Source organism: Moschus berezovskii, chromosome 7, assembly GCF_049115385.1.
Source record: "Moschus berezovskii isolate FMDL1 chromosome 7, NW_MosBer_1.0, whole genome shotgun sequence".
Taxonomy (NCBI): Eukaryota; Metazoa; Chordata; class Mammalia; order Artiodactyla; family Moschidae; genus Moschus; species Moschus berezovskii.
In genome coordinates, this window is record NC_142466.1 from 36,129,760 (window position 1) to 36,149,754 (window position 19,995).

At 32.9% G+C, this 19,995-nt stretch overlaps 1 protein-coding gene across 2 annotated transcripts in view; it reads left to right on the forward strand.

The window, feature by feature from the left end:
- Positions 1–16,328, forward strand: part of ZDHHC21 (zDHHC palmitoyltransferase 21) — a 77,211-nt gene extending 60,883 nt beyond the window's left edge. For both annotated transcript variants that reach the window (XM_055428210.2, XM_055428209.2), the window contains 2 exons: positions 7,200–7,243; positions 7,789–16,328. In XM_055428210.2, the coding sequence (XP_055284185.1) occupies positions 7,200–7,243; positions 7,789–7,921 (177 nt within the window). In that variant the 3' untranslated portion in view covers positions 7,922–16,328. The remainder of the gene's footprint in view (positions 1–7,199; positions 7,244–7,788) is intronic.
- Positions 16,329–19,995: the final 3,667 nt, after the last annotated feature.

The window sequence follows — 19,995 nt, forward strand, 5'->3', positions numbered from 1 at the left end:
TCATTATAGAAATTATGTAATTATAGTTTGAATTAGACAACAAACAAGCAGAACAAATGCTATCTCTATTTAGGTTTAGATTGAAGTTTTGAGGAAGCTACATGTTAATTTTTGGTAATTTTCCCTATTATCTGCCCTTACTTGGAAAAATAAACCATTTCCTTCCTGTATAAGAGGAAAAATCCCATCTTCTTACTGATAGTAGAAGGTAACAGGATAATCGCAGTTAATGATAATCCAGTGTCATTTTAGACCTAGCAAGACAGATTACTGTGACCCAGATAAAATAATTAGAAATTACTTAAATTTAAAAATATTGGATTTGTGATCCCATTTCCAAGGTTAAAAGATTTCAACCCAGCCAAATGTTTCTATGAAATAGACTAATCTTAAACCCTGTTTTTAAGGATTACCTTTGATTATTTTAGACTTATTTTTAAAAAACAAGGTTTAAATATATATTTTTGCTCCTTTTGACTAAAATTAATATTGAAGTTAAAAGTGTTTTCAAAGTCTGCTTTGAAATATTCTTTATTTAGGGAACAGATTATTCTAATTATTCCTCACTTAGACTATTTAGCCTTTTTGTTTGTTTCTGAATGAAATGGATAGTGATGTTATTAGTGTAATTGCTGTTGTCAGTATTTCTTATCATGCAGTAGTTCACACACAGCCAAGAATAATGTCCATTCTGATGAGCACCAATACTAACAGTGCTGGATGATTGTATTAGTCATGTTTTCAGTCACTGGGCTTGGAGAGAGTTAATCAAGAAGCCTGTAACAGCTGGTACAGCGCCTTCTGGTGAGGGTCTGACAGTGAGCTATTGTATACCATGACACTGTTCTGACAGTTTATCTCAATTTTGTATACACGCATTTTTATTTTCAGGGCACCATGGAGTTTGTGTAAAAGCTGAAGCTTTTGATGGTGTCTCTGGAGCTTAGTGCTTTTCTCAGTTATGGTGAGGTTGAGGGTAGGCTGGGGAAGATATATTTAGTTGCAATTTTGTAAAAGGCTTTAAGTTCCTAAAGAAAAAAATTTTGAACTTTTTATATTTGGTCTCACAGGTACTATTTTTGGACCACTACTTAAATTACTGAGGATAACTTAGAGCAAAGCTTTTCAAAATAAAAGGAGAAAATGTTTTCCTCCCTAAATACTCACTCATGATTACCTAAATAAATATAGACAGACTCACAGATGCAGGAGTGACTTTAATTTTAATTTGATTATGTTTTACAGTGAAAAGTATCTTATGTTCAAAATGTTAAATTAGCTTAAATGAGATTATCTATTAAATAACATTCTTATTAATCAGAGTTAGTGAAGTTACCTGCCTTTACACATGTACTCAAAAATGTAGTCCTAAGACTTATAATGAAATTTTGCTAAGTATCCCCTGAATCAATGCAGTGAATTAAGTGTTCAGTACAATCTCTGTACAAATTATGTTTGGTTTACTCAGCTCCAAATCAGCATTGCAAATATGGATATCATTGCCAATTATGCTGAACCTAGCTCACTTACATTTCTATAAAGGGAGTTCTGTGCAGCATTTTGTTTTCCTTTCTGAATTATATCTTCATTTAATAAAAACAAAGTATGTTTCTAATACAGCATTCTGATTATAATATTACAGGAAGTATCTGTGTAGCTTTTTAAAACCTAGAAAAATCATTAAAATTTAAAATGTTACTTATATGCTTTCAGTATCATATTCTAATATTGGCTATAATATTTATTTGAATTTTGGATACAGTAGAGACCTGTATGGAAACTAGGTTCACTCTAGCAAAAGAATTAGTTTAAATACATGCTAAGTTATATCGCCTAGTAATAGAAAAGCTTTCTTTCTAAAAATGCCTGCTAGCATCATGATTATTATGTGTGGAATTGGATTGCTCTTTAGCATAAAACTGTTCCTATGTGTAAATGTATTTATATTACATCCTCTCTCTTTACTCAGTGTAATTAATTAACTATTTCTGATAAGATTAAAAGTCATTTAAAACAACTTAGATCTATTCTGTACTTTTTAAAATAGGAATAGTGCATTTTAATTTTCTTAAGGCATGACTAATTGCTTCAGTGATTAAGTAGATGCTTTTTTTTTTTTTTGTAAGGAAGCTAAACATTTATGGGTTTCCCCTGTACTTGTGATTTTTCCCACTTTATTGTTTCATGTTCTGAATCCACATGAAGTTTTACCCTGACTTTACAGCTTACAGGATTGGAGAAAACAGTGAGCTTTATGTTTAGCTGACTTGGTGGGTCTTTTCCACGGTGATTCTCACGTTTTTCTCTGTTGCATTCTGTTAGTATCTTACTTACTCGTCAAATCCAAGCCAAAGGGGCACATTAGCCCATCTTCTCCTGATAACAGAAAATCTTCTTAAAAGTATAATTTTGTATTAAAAATGTAAGGATAATTGACCGTGAGTTGATTGTTGATTGCATACATAAGTTTTCAACTGTTTTTAAATAGTGTATGGCTTACTTATATGTTGTTATATATGATCATTCTCTCTGTCATCTTCTGTATATTTCTTTATAATTATTTCTTATATATTTAACTGTCACTAGCCCGTAAGCTCTTTGTTACTTGTATAATATATACTTATTAAATTTTTGATAGAGGAATAAATGAGTAAATGAATCATGGTTTATGTATAATACTTACTACTTATTTTTTCAACCAGAGTATAAGTCCCTTGTGGACATTGTATTTTATCTGTGTAGTCTTCCACAGTTGATGTCATTTTAATTATGAAAACCACTTTTGTTTAAACATAATTTTGTCTAGTTACAATCTAATATAACTGAGATATCTCCAAGTCCTACAATAAAAACTTAGGTTTGCCATTTATTGAGTTATTAAGGACTCTAACGTATTAATTCATTTGATCCCTACAAAAACCTAGTAGTAGTATTTGAACAGCCAGAAAAAGGCTGATTAAAAGCCTGAGTAGCTCAGCTGGTAAAGAATCCACCTGCAATGCAGGAGACCCTGGTTCGATTCCTGTGTTGGGAAGTTCCTCTGAAGAAGGAATAGGCTACCCACTCCAGTATTCTTGGACTTCCCTGGTGGCTCAGATGGTAAAGAATCCACCTGCAATTCAGGAGAGCTGGGTTTGATCCCTGGGTTGGGGAGATGCCCTGGAGAAGGACATGGCTACCCACTCCAGTATTCTTGCCTGGAGAATCCACATGGACAGAGGAGCCTGGCAGGCTACAGCCCACGGGGTCACAAAGAATCGGACACAACTGAGCGACTAAGCACACACACAAAAGGAGTATAGAAATTCTTTTAGTAAGAAATTTTCAGTGGCTATAAATGTAAGATCTACTGCCTTCTCAGTTTGGTTTCATGATTGATTAAATGTTTATTTGAACTTAAGATCTCTAATAAAAGATATAGCTGATCCTTTGTGAAAGATGGATTTTTAAAGAACTATGTCTTTCAAGTGAGTAATATAGTGAGTTTGACTTCAAAGGATAAGAGAGGTCTAAGGTTAGGAGGAAGTTTTCTCTCTCTGGATTGAAAAAAAAAAAGATAAGAAATAATGTTATTTCTGTCCATGCTTGATTAGTTTAGTGCTGCAAACATATATTGGGTACCTACTTTCTGTGTGGTTTGGTGCTATGAAAGATACAAAGGGAAATGAGTTGCTCTCTGTAAGTTGATCAGAAATTATAGAAAGTCAACTAACTTCTGTTTTAGAATTACAAAAAGTATTAGTAGACATGACAGGTATATCATCTCTAGTTGAAATAAATGGTGTTTTTTATAAGAACAATAAATGGCCAAACATGTCACATGTCACAGGTTTCCTTAAATGGTGTTTTTTACTCCAGGTTAAATCAGCAGCGTCATTGAGTCAGGTATGTGCAGCAGAGTAAACTATCAAGACCTATACTAAGACTAGTTAGAGCAGGCAGTTAGGTTGAACTGTCTTCTTTCTGATAGAATGTTCTTATTTTCCTCAGACCTTTGTTTCGATAGATCTGGAAACTTCATTTTGAAAATGTTTCCAGGTTAATCAGGCCCAGAAGCAGTAACTCTTACTTCTCGATGCAAAAGTGACAGTCATATAAACCAGGGTGACTATTTATTCCCTTATGTACGACTGTCAGATATCAAAGGACTCTGCAGTACACTCTCCTGTACAACTATGTATACAGCAAAGTGTTGCTTGGTGAGGATGAACTCAAGGCAGAGTGAGTTAGTTGGATGAATTGTATCATCAAGCAGTCTGTCCCAAGAGAACTAGATTCCCATATCTGTTAACCAGGAAATGTTTGGTGATAAATTCTTGCTCTTCGCCTCTTTCACCCCCAATTTTCCCCATAGGCAGTAATACCTCCCTCTCCCTTCCTATTAGAAACTTTTTTTTCTTTCCAGTTATAATCTTATTAGTTGAGAGGTACATCGTTCTTTTATAGTCAAACATATTTCCTTAGACTGAACCTGAAAAATCATTTCTTAGAGTAAGGTTAGCCATCAGGAGAAGACAAAGTATATTTGATAAAATACACGAGGGCTATGTTTCTGTAAGTCTTGCTTGTTTCTAGTTTCTTCTTTTTTTTTTTTTTAGAAAATAAACTTCTGGTTTTTAACCTAGGAAAGGATTCTCATATATCTCAGTTATGCAGACTGACACAAGTCTTGGCTGTTTTGATCATTAGACCATAGTCAAGACATAAATATTTCATTGGAAATAAGGTATTTTGATTGTAGACAACACACAATAAAAATGTGTTTCTTATCATTCCTTGAAGAATTTGATTTTTTCTAGATAGCTGTCCTACATATAGCAGGAATTTAAAAGATTGTATTATTACTCCTTGAAGACATGATTATCTTATTGGTCCTTTTGTGATAGTCACTGAAGGTATTGAGTCTTTTATGTTCAATAGAATTATTTGCAACAAAATCTATTTAAATTATTTTTAGTTTTTCTGTGAAATATTCCACAATTCCCTGCCTAAATAAAACAAAAAGTATATTGAACGTAGTTTGGCACTTGAAAATAACTTGTAATCGTCAACATTCTTTCACTAGTAATCTCTCTTCTAGTTTACTGTTTCTATTGTGTGTATGAATGTGATAGCTGATAACTTTTGTTGCCCTGAGAATATTGTATAAAGGCCCTTGCAAAAATTTTGTGACATGTTTGGCCATTTATTGTTCTTATAATAGTATTTTGGATAGCTGAGAGCTAAGCATTTGCCATTTCTAGAGGGAAAAAATATAGTCCTTTATAGGTTGTCTCACAAATCCTGTTAAATCATGGTAAACCACTATATCCTTTGATAGAATAACTGTTTATGACGACTGTGATGACTTGAAAGGTAGTATTCCTGCTATTTCTTGAACCAGATTTTAGAAAGATATCAACAAAAGCACTTGAAAGTAAGAGCTTTCCCCATAGGAAGTCTAAATACAAAGTCTTTTAAGTTGATCTTTTACTGTCACAAACAACATTCCTCAAAATTATAATCAAGTTGTGAGTTTAGGCATGGTAAAAAATTTCCTGTACTATTAGCTAGTTATAATAGTCTAACCTTAAAATTGCCTTCCTTATCCTGAAATAGTTTCTAGTTTCAAATATTATCCACACCTGTGATTCAGGGCCATTTATACACCTTTCCTCATAACACTTTTAAATTTCTTTTCTGTTTCTTCCTTCATATTTTTGTGCAAACTGTCTTAATTGTTTCATAATAACCTGTCACCATCAGTTCTAAGAAACTATTTAAATTACTTCATTCACTTTTTTTTTCAGATACAGAACCAGAGCCCCAGCTTTCCTCTAAGTCTCTAATCAATGTTTACATGTATTTGCAGACTATGTTTTCACAAAGTAAAACATTATTTTGAGCAAATTATGCAATAAAACCAGGAAAAGTTAATTATGAGTTGAATTGTCATTGGATATCATGAATTTCAGAAAATACTAGGGAAATTAGTGAATATAGAGTAACTAATCTATAACCTCCTCACACATTCCTGACAAATCTGGAAGTGAAACTCTGTTATTGGTTACTAGTCATCTAAAAAAACATAGATTTGTTTTCCTGTATGTGGGCCAACTGAAGTTAGACAGCTGTTCATACATAAGAATTTAATATTATGAGCCATTCATGTAACTTCTTTTAAAGAGTTTTTTGAACCAAAGGTATTTTTTAGTAGTAGTATTGGAAGACAGTCATATCTAAAGAAGTTCTTGGAGTTGCAGTTAGAAATATTTGCATGAATAGTACTGCTTAATAATAGTGCAGTCCACCTGCTGTATTTGAGGAAGCTAATAAATAGGGTAAAAGGAGGAAAACTCTTAACTTTTTTGTATATTTAAAAAGAATATATTTCTTTTGTTCTATTTAAAAGTATTTTTAAAATGTAAATATATATCTAAAATAAGATTATGTAACATGTGTTTTTAATTATTTCTATATTCCTTATCCATCCCAGTTTCTCATTCTAATGATAAGTCTTCCATTAACATGAATTAGACTAGTATGTCTAGAAACTTTATTCAGTCTTTATTGAGTTCTTTTTCTTATATATTTGTGTTAACAGCCTTTTAGAAAACACATAATGAGAAATTGCATTATTATGAAGGGACTGTGGTTTTCTTTTGAAGCAGTTTTTACTAAATACTAATCAGTTAGCTTTACTTTTTGAGTAATAGTGTTGTAGCATGGTAAATGCATACATTGCGCTGTTGAATTTTTGTTGGTTTACATAAATCCATAACCAATAGCGATTTTTGACTCTTTAAAGTTTTCTATTCACTCATGTCTTTAATTTCATATTTTGGTATTTAATTTTGAATGCATGTGACAGTTGAATTAAATATAGGCTTTTAAAAGAATTATCAAGAAGGGAAATGTAATAAAAGGTATTTTTTAATGAAGTGAGACTCCTACAATTTGGGGAATGGGGTTTGTAATTGATTTTTTTTTTTTAGCACAAGGTAATATTGATTCTTTTTTCCAAGGGAATTTCAGCAATGTACATGGATAATTTAGAATTATTAGTACCTATATGTAGACTGTTTATATCTTCAGAATATTTTCTTAATATGATTAAAAACATTGTAAAGTAGCTGTAGAATAAAGCCCATAAAATAGATATAGAATAAAGCCTTGAAAACTTTGTTATACCTGAGTATAATTTTTTTAATTTTTAATAGGATACAACATCTATTGAAAAGATGTCAAACTGTTGTGAAGAAATGTAAGTATAAAAGTGAACTCTGTAATGTTCTTATTTAAGAATGTAACAACTGGTTACATTTGAAAAATGTGTGCATGTAGTGAAAAGATAATATAATGATGGCTTTTTCTCGGTATCTTGTCTAAGGTCTGAGCTAGACAAGCATGACCCAGTCATACAGTAGGGGTCTTCTAGCCATGATAGTTTTCAAACAAAATAAGTGCTGATCATTCTTGCCCCTTGTCTAACTAAAGTAAGTTAAATTATTTGTCCTGAAAGTACATCAAAAGAGATTTGCTACTGTGTTGTTGACACACATTCTGTTAATCCTGAGATTCTCCTCTGCTTCAAAAGTTGCCTAGGTTGATTGACGACACGGATACAATATCTGCTATCCAGAGTTAAAACTCAGCTGCATGCCATAATGAAAGAAAAGCTGTATTTGTGATGCTGGGACACAATTCATCAGAGTCCAGTAATGGATCCCCAGCCAACCTGTATTGTTTTAGCTGACTGAAGTGCACCATGGGAGTGCTGTCTTTCACTAATAATGCTGTCTTCTGTAGATCGAGGCCCCGAAAGCCATGGCAGCAGACCTTCTCAGAAGTTTTTGGCACTCGTTGGAAGATCCTGTGGTTTATTCCTTTCAGGCGGAGGCAACCACTGCGAGTTCCCTACCACTTTGCCAATCACGTCTAAACAGATGGATGGTGGGCACAGATGGGTCCTCCATGCTGGAAATGCGTTACAGGTTTTCTGATAATAGAACTATGACAGTCTTCAAGTCAATTAAAATCCACCCACCAATCTTAAGCATCATAATGTGCCCCAGGCTTTATTTTAATAGTGATCTTGATCCTGTTGTGGGACTAATACAAGATCTATATTTAAGTTTTAAAGCGTGTTTACTTTCAAATGAGCTTTCCACAGGGATTTCTTTAAATGCTTTTGTTATTAAACTCAAAAGGCACTGATTGGGATGAAATAATTGTACATAATTTCTTTTAGTACTAACAGTGTTACAGATTTCAATTTATGGGAAACTTCAGGTGTTTATTTAAAATTTTCACTCTTAAGCAGTACTAACCAAATCTGAATTTAATTCTTCAAATTTTACAGAAGTTGATATACCTTATATGTAAATTTTCTTTTTCAAATACAGTTTAAAAATATGATATACTCCCTTTTATATGTGCTGCAAGATTTTTTAAAATGCAGATTGAATAGCAACAAAAACCAAAAGCAGCAACACAAAAGAAAGGACTGTATTTTCTTAGAAGTAGCTTTCTGATTTTTTTTTCTCATCACCAAAAACTAAATAAAAACACCACTAAAGTAAAATACCAACTACCTACCTTATTTTAAAGGAAAAATTTATTTTTTCCACGTTAACTTTCCCATTTCTTCTCCCTCTCCTGTTGTAATTATTGGTTTTTGTTGAGATATTTGCTCCAAGAAAGAATTTTTGACTAAACAGACCTGTTCCTGTTTTACCCTAAGATTTTGATGAGCAAAAGGGTAAAGAATTTGCAATAAATCCACTGATACCTTTTTTCGTGTAATTATATTAGAATGTGTTATGTTTTTTAAATGCTAGTAAACTATATAATACGTAATGTATAGTATAAAGAGGAGTATTGTGCTTTTGAAAAAATGTATACTTTTTACTTTTGTTTACCTATTATATCTAAAATGACACCTTTAAGATTTTTATGTAATAAATATTGGCCAACTAATATTGAAATTTTATTTATAGAAAGTTACTAGTAAAAGTAAGTAACTTTTGTGTACCTGTAATCACCCAAATTGAAATTAAATTTTAATTGCCCAACGGTAATCTAGATGGAGAGACCTTTCGTTGTAGCTAATGTTAGGAAATGACCTTAAAATAAGAAAATATAGTGAACTGTATTCATGATTAGTCTTATAAAAATTTGAATTGCTGATAGTGATGGTCTCTTGGAAAGTATAGAACATTTGTGTGAAAAAAATATTTAGCATGTTTTGAAGAAAAATTCAGTTAAAATTTTTTTTTCCATTAGAATACTGCAAAATCCATATATCTTTTCTGAAGAAATTATGTACTCAATCTTTCTCTTTAAGAGAAGATTGAAGGGGTGTCTAGTGTTTTTGGAGCATAGCAATATTTTCTTTTTAGTTAATTTTGATGGTAAGGAGTCATACCTGAGAAATCATGGAACAGAAGGTTAACCATTGTCAGCTAGTTAACTCTACTGTGTTTAGTTTTTAGAAACTGTAAATAATCTTCTAAAGTAATAGAATAAGGTCTTCTCAGAGATATAAGTACCATGTCTCTCATGTTCTGATTACAATGCTTTATTATTTAAAAACTTAGAAGTGGCAGATAAAAATATTTATTGGTGCTGATAAGTTGCATAGTACATTTAATATAAGAAATATATTTGTAGAGCTTAATGAACCACAAAATTAGTATATTCATGCCAGGCAAATAAATGGGTAGGGTTTTGTGCAAGCTAACATATTGACCAAATTTGGCCTGCTGACAGAAGTTACAAGGAGTATAGATAATGCAGATTGATATCAGTCAAATGCCTTATGCTGTATACATTCCTTTTAAATGAGGACCTTGAGAAAACAGCGCAGCCAAGTGAGGACTCCTAAAGAGCTTTATGGATGTATTATACTTCATGTAGTAGCAGTAGCTACCTTGAAAGGTACTGGGGAGGTCAGTGCCAACCTCTGCCTCAGTGATGAGAACCAGCCTACTCCAAGGGTCTCTGTTTCTGGCTTTCTTAGATTTCCCAATTATAAGGCACATTCTTTTCGCTTCTTTCTCTTTACTTTCCCTGATCCTGATCCCATTGTAGCTGATTCTTCTAAGTTACTGAAATGCAAACTAAGCAAGGGAAGGGAAGTTGCTTCAATCGTGTCCGACCCTGTGCGACCTCATGGACTGTAGTGTACCAGGCTCCTCCATCCATGGGATTTTCCAGGCAAGAGTACTGGAGTGGGGTGCCATTGCCTTCTCCTTGAAACTAGGCAAGGCATATATTTATTTTTCTTTGAATGGCAGAAATGCTACATATCAATATATTTATATCAGAATCTATATATAAAGTATAGCTATATATACTTATGCTGTAACTTTAAGTATTTTCAAGTTAGCACACCTAACTGGGTTTTGTGATTCTTGGTGGACCACGTGAGAGAAACCACCTGGCACTTTCCTAGGGAGTGCATAAACTCTAGTGTTCTCTCTGCGCCCTCTTTTGGCTAATTGATGTAATTATACTGGCTTTAGAGATTTATTGCCCCACAAGTGAATTGTCTAGTCAAATTCTGAACATTTCAAAGGTACAAATTTAAGGGAAGTCTATGTAAAAAATTTAAGGTTTTATGAAAATGAATGTGTTCCTTTTTATGATTTTGATGTCTAGTTCATACAGGTGTGACCTCTTTTCTTCATTTATGTGTATTCATATTGTATTTTTTTTTACTGTCAGATTTATATCAGATGAGGATAAATACATATGAAACCATTTCATGAATTTTATTTTGAACCTTATTTTGGCAAATTAAGCCTTAGAATTGAAAAACCATTACCTTAAAATTACCAATTTACCACAAAACAGTTTTATTGTAGTTACAATAGCAAACTAGTGTCTAGTGTGTTTTACTGAATATATAAAAAAATACATTTAGTTTTTAATCCCAGTTTTAAAATGACTTTTTTTTACTGATTCAATTGCATTAAAATAATGAAATTACTAATTCTTTCTATAATTTTCTTCATTCCTTTTACTTATCCTACTGAGAGAACTGTACCTTTAGTAGCTGATTTATTATGTATTCTGGATAACCATGAAAATAACTAATGATGTTGAACATTAGAAAATAATTATGAGCAGTGAGATTACTGATGTAATTTATATATTGGATGAAGTATTTCCTTATAAACATTCCATTTCATTTTAAGTGAAATGTATGTTAAAGGATGTTTTATGTCAGCAAAGTCATTAATTGGGCTTCTGGAAATGAAAGATTTTTAAGTAGTTATTAGAATTTACACCTCTTGAACAATTATGTTTGTTGCTATTTATTTCTGCAAACAAAAATATTTTATAGGCTCAAGATTGTGAGCAAAAATTGACTGAGTTCAAAATTTTAAAAATATTAAATCAACTGACGTTCCACTGTAAGAAAAATAACTATTTTGCTTAAGAATTATATTAAAAATATTTGTGGTTAACTTAAGAAATAGGTATATTTAAAATAGTAATATATTAATCTCTTTGAGCAGAAGAAAGCATAGTTTTAAATAATAGAAATAGAAAACATAAGCATAGATAAAGTTTAGTAAAACAGCTAAGTTAAAATTTCTGTCAGAATGGGCATTAGTGATTGTTTGCTAAAGCTTAGGGGTATTTTTCTCTAGGATGATGGTTAATTTTAACTATTCTTCATCAGGCTTTTTCAGGCCACTTTTGTACAAATAATAAATTGAAGGTATGTTTCACCCCAAAGGGTGTTTGGATGCTAATCATAAAGACTTGAGTTAGGAGAACACCTCCACCCAAGACGTATGAAGCAATGTTGATTTTTAAGCATGTAACTTTCTATGTGTTAGATAATGGAGTGGTTTGAATGTTCTCACTTATGTTGGTATAAAATCACAATATATGCAGCTGTAGTTTACAAAAGCATTAATGTTAACAGAGCTGCTAGTCTTTCCCTGGACTTTTCTCTAGTGTCTACTTCCCTTAGTGCTTCCTCTATGAATAGACTACTTAGCCCAAGTTTACTAAACTATTGCTGCTTAAATAAGTTTTTGACATGACCTCTATATATGTAGATATATCTAGAATTTATTTGGTACAGTTTATACTTATAAACATTAAATAATTTATTATTAGATATGAGATTTTTTTACCCAATTCTCCTACTGTTGCTTTAAAAAAAGTAAGTATTAGCAAATGTAGTTAGTAAGTGATGCACATTTAGTATGTTCTACTTGCTAGTGTTAGTAGCCTTATAACTAATAAATGAATGAATGTAGTATTTAATGTCCACATTTATTACTTTAGATCCTAAGAATCCTCTGAATTTCTCTGTAAATCACTAATTTTATTGAACTCTTAATTTAGCCATTATTAATTGAATCCTAGAATATTCCTCAGTAGAATATGAAAAAGTAATAGAACCAACTTGCTTGAAGTATTTTGAACCAATGTTGTTGTTCTGTATATCAGTCAATATTTAATATTTCTTCTGTGTTTGGGATGGTGATGGTTTAACTTCAGGAAAGTTTTCTCTTATGTCTCCTTTCATTATCATTGTGCAATTTTTAACAACTAAACTTAGTGCATTTTTGTCTGTTCTTCAGATGTTATAGTATACTGCCTGCTAGTGCTAATTTGAAACAGAAATAATAGTGATCTTTATTCTTATGTTATTGTTTTTTTTTGGCATTTTCCATTATCATTAAATTTTTTTTGCTATATTTTTTCCTTTTTCTACCATAGAGTACAGGTATAAATGAGGAGTGAGTAGCCAAAACTGGATAAAGAGAGTAGGGGAACATAATGAGATAGAAGGCTAGACAGACAGTGTATAATCAGCATCTTAACAGCAGGGTTTACTGGACATAGAATTTCCCTGCTACAATCACTTTAGCCTTATCTCTTGTTGATACCGTTTTACTGTAAGAGTTGTTAATGCATGTAAGCGTTTAGTTTGAGTTATTTTACCTAAGGAGTTTATATTGCTGATTCTTTTCAGCTAGTCAGATGCCTTTGAGAAAATCTTTTTAATTTTAAACATCATAATTGTATAGTGTCTGCTGTCAGGAAGTTTCAAGAATTATGTGGTAGTACAGCTATTTAATGCCAAGGAGAAGTGAATAGGTTGCCTAAAGTTTGACGGAAAAAACTAGGACCTTTTTATAAGTCTCCTATTATGGAGAAAGCATACTATATATTAAAGTAGAACTTGTCAACAGAGAGAAAATCAACTGTTTGTATATGAAGGGTGATTTTTCATTTTAAATTTTGGACTCTTTCAGATATTTTGAGATTTTGAGGGTCTCTGTATCTATTGGTATTGTGAATTCCTGTAACGTGTAATATGGTGCCTACCACAGTCGTGCAGCACTCTGATCTTTTTGGTATTGATAGCTTTATATAGAAACAGAGATGTGGACAAAACAGTAGCAGCAAAAGGTGTGTTTCTTTTTGTGGCTTTGCTTGTTTGTTGACTAAGTACAGGGTTTAATTGCGTAGGCTGTTAACTAAAGGGAAAGCTTTCTGCATATTGCAAGCTCATTCTTGCCAGTATGTGTTGGGTGATATTTGCACTACTGGTGCCTGAAGTTAGTGTTTTACAACCTCAATAACTAAAACATCCTGGTGCTACTCACTTTAGCCTTGAGTGACATTTTTAACTCCCATACCAAAGAGTTAATTTTCTTTTCAGTTCCCTTAGGGTTTTCTTCTCACATCCTTGTGTTTATAAAGGAGAATTTGATGTTACTAAGAACAATTCTGATTAATAGATGTTGGTTTTTACACACTGCTGCCTCAATTTAGTTGGCTTTAAATGTCTCTCATTTGGACTTTTGTTTTTTAGTTAGGAAGATTACTATGATTTTTAATTTTATATTTTCATATAGATTGGCCACTTTAAAAAGTAGTTTGGTAGGTTGAACTTACAAAAGTTAATTGAAACACTTTTCACAAGATTTTTGGCTTAATCTGCAGGAATAAATGAGAAATAATAAGAACTCTACTATTCCTACAAATGAACTGTATGGCTTGTTGGGCCCTTTTAATAAATTCTGAAGCAAAACGCTAAAAGGAAAAGTTAAGGGCCCATTCTGATAACAGATGAAGGTTTCTGCATCTGTGTGTGTATTAGTGGTATTAAAGAATGATATTTCCGTTTTTCTATTTTACAAATAAAGATAAAATTAAAGGAAATGTTAAAATATACACATATATATGTGTGTACAGACACACACCACACGCGCACACACACACACATACACTTGTCTAAGAGGAAATGCAAAACTTTGATTTAAACAAAACTAATAAGAAATTGAATTTTACATCCCCCCAAAAACCTAGATGTTGTTACTCACTTCATGTAAGTTATAGTTAAGAGTATTTTAAAAACTAATTCTGCTTAGTGATTCATTTTGTAAAAAATGAAAGAAAACATCCTTTAGAAGTAGTTGTAATCGTCCATATGTAATACTGTTACGTTTACTATCCTGTTTCCCTGATTTTTTTCCCACAAACCTTTAAAGCATTCATTTACTGTCCTTAAAAAATGTAGCTGAATTGATTAAAACTTCTGGCAAGAAGATAACTGAGTGTGTGTATTGGAAAAGTAGACAATCACATTTGAGAATGTTCTGCATAGTTTTCAATCAACTGAAATCATTCTGTCTTTGAATGTAGATACAATATATGGTTTTGCAGTGAATTCTGAATGGAAAAAAATCATGCCTGAAACTAATGTGAAATATGACTTAGAATCACGTGAATGATATATTGAAATACAGATATACATATTATTAGGGGAAAAGACAAAATTTAAAGGCAAACTGGAAGAAACAACATTGTCTCTAATTATCCAAATATATTTTCTAGATCTTGTTGTTGCAGTATCAGTTCTGAGTTACTCAGATTGTTTATATGTTACTTAATTTAATGTGCCTAAATGCAGTCATTTATTTAAGTTACTGGGTAGTAGAAGATTCACAACTGTTGTCCTCTAGAGTATTAAAAAGAAATGTCTGCTTTAGCATAGGTAGAATAAAGTGACTAAATGATATCGTAGGAAGAATTTTCTCTACAACTGGAGATACTCAGGCAAATGAGTTGTAAGTTTAACCTGAGGGAATAAAATAGACTTTTGAACGAACTGAGTGTAGATGATCTTGCTTGTATGGGCTTTGTGTCCCAAGAATTAGTCTTTTAAAATGTGACTGGCAAGTTTAATGAATAGGCAAAATTTGTGAAAGTTTGAGGCTCTTAAAATTTTGTGTCAGCCTCAAGTGATGTTTATTATTATATCCTCCCTAAAATAAAAGACTTATTTTGATAGTGGTATGTTCCAAGTGCCATGTGAAGATTCTGTTCTTAAATTTGTTGGGCATTTTTACATTCAAGCATCTGTTTAAATCTGAATGTTATTTTGCTGCATGTCTGCTGTGTTAACTTGTCAGTTCCCCTAACAGCATTTAAAGAAAAATTGTCACTGACGTTTCTTGTGCTAAAGGTAATGAAGAAAATAGTAGTTGAGGCATATGAAACTAGATTGAGAAGAGGGAGGAAAATGATAAGTGGGAGCTATGTATCCAAGGTACACTTGTTGAAATGAAAAGTCTACACTGGTTTTTGAATGAAAAACAAACCATGTATCTATCTACCTTAAGAACGATGTTTTGTTTTTAATTTATTTTACTGAGTTTTATTCATGTAATATTTCTATTTTCTTTGCAGATTGTTTTTTAATTTAAATTGTGAAGTTTTTACTTCTCTCCAAATGTATTATGTACTGTATTTTTAGATATCTTATTTTTAAATAAATATTTTTTAAAAACATAGGACTATTTTTCTTTCACACCTCTGTATTTATTAAAATAAACCCAAATTCTAGAATTTAGGACTGTCAGTATGACTGGCCACTTTGTTTAGTTTTATATAATTTGGATAACTATTCATACTTATTCCCCCTAGGATTTTGTTCTATAATCTCAGAATTGTTTACATATTCAAGAGAAACTCAGTATACATAGTAGAGTTGAAATTGACAGAATATTTCTAGTTAGGCATATTTGTGTAGAGATGACCCAATTGACTATATTCAGTCACCTCTTTAACATTTATTGTGCCAGACATTATTTTATGGAAATATTTTCTCTTTGTGGAGTAATCTATGTAAGGTAAAATGCAGAGAGTATATGCCTAGGCATTGTTTATTTTCTAGGGGTATTACTTAGAGCTTTTGCTCTTACCGAGTTATTGCCTTCCTAAGTCTCGACTAATTACTTTACATGTATATGCAAGAAATCAGAACAGAGACATATATGTTAGTATAAATGGGTCAAAAATATCATCTGAAAAGACAAATCAGTGTCTGTTAGGAAGAATGAAGAAGTAGAAACTGCCCTGAGATTGAAAGATAGGGGCTTAATTCTTATTTTTAAAACCCCTTCTTAAATTTTTATTACCAGAAAAATAATTTGATAAATACTCTGAATCAATTAATAGATAAATGAGCTGGTAGGATTTCTGATGAAACTATAAACTTCACTGCGTGGTAATTCAAAGCAAATTGTTGCATGCTGACAAGTCTTAAAGTATTGTAAAACTTTACTCTTGTTCCTTCTTCAGTTTCCTTTGCTCTGATTCTGAGCAGCACATATACGATAATTGTGCTTTCTCAGTGGTGATAAATTGTAATTCTCAAGTTTTTGGTCTCAGAATGTCTTTATTTTCATAAAAATTATTACATGCCCCAAAGAGTTTTTGCTTATATAGAATGTCTTTATCAATATTGACTATATTAGAAATTAAAAATGAGAAGTATTTTAAATGCTTATTTATTCATTTAAACATATAATAAACCTATTGCTTGTTAACATAAATAATGCTTTTTACTTAGACATGATTGTAAATTTTTTTCAAAGCTCTAATATCTGGCTTTAAAAAAGAAAGTTGGATCTTCATGGAACACTCAATCCATTGCATTTTTATTTTGGCTGAAATATCTAGAAAAACCTCATCTCATTCAAATAACGGAATTGGAAGAAGGAAGAATATGTTAATAGTCTTTTCAATTGTCTGTGGATATTCTTCTTTGATAATATAAAAGTCTTAACAAGTTATGGTTCCTTAAAGTTTAGTTACATTGTAGAACCAGAAACAATACCAAGGATTTCCAACTCTGTTACATTAAAAGCCAGTGGTCTCTTTTTCACTTTGGAAAGTTCTCTTAACCCAAACATGATTCTGTGACATCGTTTATTAGTCACTTGTAAACTATTGGCGTAACACAGATCTTTCAAGTGTTGACAGATTCATTCTATAAAAACAAAATAAAAATTAGATTAAAATTTAAAACTAATATCACCACTGATCTTGTTCAGGAAAAGTAAGTATTAGAACACTGTTCAGCTCATGCATTACATTTTGCAAAATCCTCATTTTCATGTAAAAACTTGAGTTTTATTACTGGTAACCGCAGTGTCAGTGATTTCCCTTAATGTGGCAGGTTCACTTCACTCATCTTGAGAAAATATTTTCCATATATCCCTGTCTGAAAAATGAAAGCTTGTCAGTTATTCTTTCAAGTAAAAAATGCTATCCATGAAAAATGTGGTTAGTTCAGCTTGCAACTCAAAAGTTACACCAGTGCTTTTTTCCCTCAAGAATGAAGAGTCATACTTTGGAATACAGGTGGAGTGCCTCATGTTTACTTCCTATGCTGTCAAAGGAAATATTGAAAATATACTAAAAGGCTGAGATTCAGTAAAATTATTACTTTTACGGATTCATCAAGGGCATATTAAGTGAAACTGGCTTGTCATTTTCTTTTTTAAGCTGAAGTTTGTTTGAATCTACTTAAGATCCCCTGGAGAAGGGCATGGCTATCCACTCCAGTATTCTTGCCTGGAAAATCCCATGGACAGAGGAGCCTGGCAGGCTTTTTGTACATAGGGTTGCAGAGTCGGACGTTACTGAAGCAGCTGAGCACGCATACACAGGGAGGAAAGCAATGAGGGAAGGTAAGACAGAACATTATCCATTTCAGACTCCAGTTCATTTACTCTTCGTTTGATAAGTGAAAAGGACCATGAGCTGCTTAAAAAGAGAATTTGTATTTCTATATGCCTGCTTTTGAAACACTTAAAAAATATAGCATTCTTAAGGATTCACCTCTATTTAGCTAGTTATAAAGAGACAAAAACTAAAAACACACGACAGTATTATAATACTGCAAAATCATTTGAGAAGCTGCCAGATACTGTAAGTGAACAAATGCATACAAATGCTGCTCTAGGCTGACCAATTACCCATATGAGCAGCAATTATATTAGCATGCAAGGGCAATTGGAGGGAAAATTGGACCCTGTGGACATCCAGCTGAGCAAACAGGACTGAGGAAGGATAGAGGATGTGTGTTGCTTTGGAAAAAAAATACATCTAAGCTTACTTAAAAAAAATACTCGTATCAGTCACAGCACATTCTTTATATATCTTCTGGTTGCCTAGTATTTTTCTAATTAGTCCTTTTCTCCAAACAAAAACGTGCCTCTGCTTAAAGATCAAACACCCAAATTGTAATGTGTTTTGCATGAAAAAAGCCAGAATAATTAAAGAAATAGAGAAACTTGGAATATACAAATCCAAACACTCAGATGGTACTGTGCTTAAGTGCTTACGTGTGTTGTTTGTAGTAAATTGTGGAATGGTTCAGATGATACTTCAGTTCAGTCGCTCAGTCGTGTCCAACTCTTTGCGACCCCACGAATCACAGCACGCCAGGCCTCCCTGTCCATGACCAACTCCTGGAGTTCACTCAAACTCATGTCCATTGAGTCGGTGATGCCATCCAGCCATCTCGTTCTCTGTCATCCCCATCTCCTCCCACCCCTAATCCTTCCTAGCATCAGACTCTTTTCCAGTGAGTCAACTCGTCGCATGAGGTGGCCAAAGTATTGCAGTTTCAGCTTTAGCATCAGTCCTTCCAATGAACACCCAGGATTGATCTCCTTTAGAATGGACTGGTTGGATCTCCTTGCAGTCCAAGGGACTCTTCAAGAGTCTTCTCCAGCACCACACCCATCTTAATACTGACATGTAAGTTTATTATTTTTATAACTACAAGTGGCCCCTCTAGCTAGTGCTGGTTCTTGGCATATGATGAATGATTGAAGATCTAATACAATGTGGAGTTTTTATAGTTCAACCTTGAAACTATGGGTGAGTAATCTTAATGAATAAGGAATGACCATCAAGTTAATAAATTTCTATAAATAATGTAAGCTGTGTAGCAGTTGGGCCAAATAACCCTCACTCCATTTAACAGGTCCATATTTTAATGGCAGCTAAAAGTAAGAAATATCAAAATTTTGGGGTGGTCTATCTACACTATAACTTGATGTCTGATTTAGAGAGTTCTTTAGTGTTTGAAAGCATTTCAGATCTTCTCAATATGGAAAACGGGAAAACAGTGGAAACAGTGTCAGACTTTATTTTTTTGGGTTCCAAAATCACTGCGGATGCTGATTGCAGCCATGAAATTAAAAGACGCTTACTCCTTGGAAGGAAAGTTATGACCAACCTAGATAGTATATTAAAAAGCAGAGACATTACTTTGCAACCAAGGTCCGTCTAGTCAAGACTATGGTTTTTCCTGTGGTCATGTATGGATGTGAGAGTTGGACTGTGAAGAAAGCTGATCGCCGAAGAATCGATGCTTTTGAACTGTGGTGCTGGAGAAGACTCTTGAGAGTCCCTCGGACTGCAAGGAGATCCCACTAGTCCATTCTAGAGGAGATCAATCCTGGGTGTTCATTGGAAGGACTGATGCTAAAGCTGAAACTCCAATACTTTGGCCACCTCATGCGACGAGTTGACTCCCTGGAAAAGACTCTGATGCTGGGAAGGATTGGGGGAGGGAGAAGGGGACGACAGAGAATGAGATGGCTGGATGGCATCACCGACTCGATGGACATGAGTTTGAGTGAACTCCGAGAGTTGGTGATGGACAGGGAGGCCTGG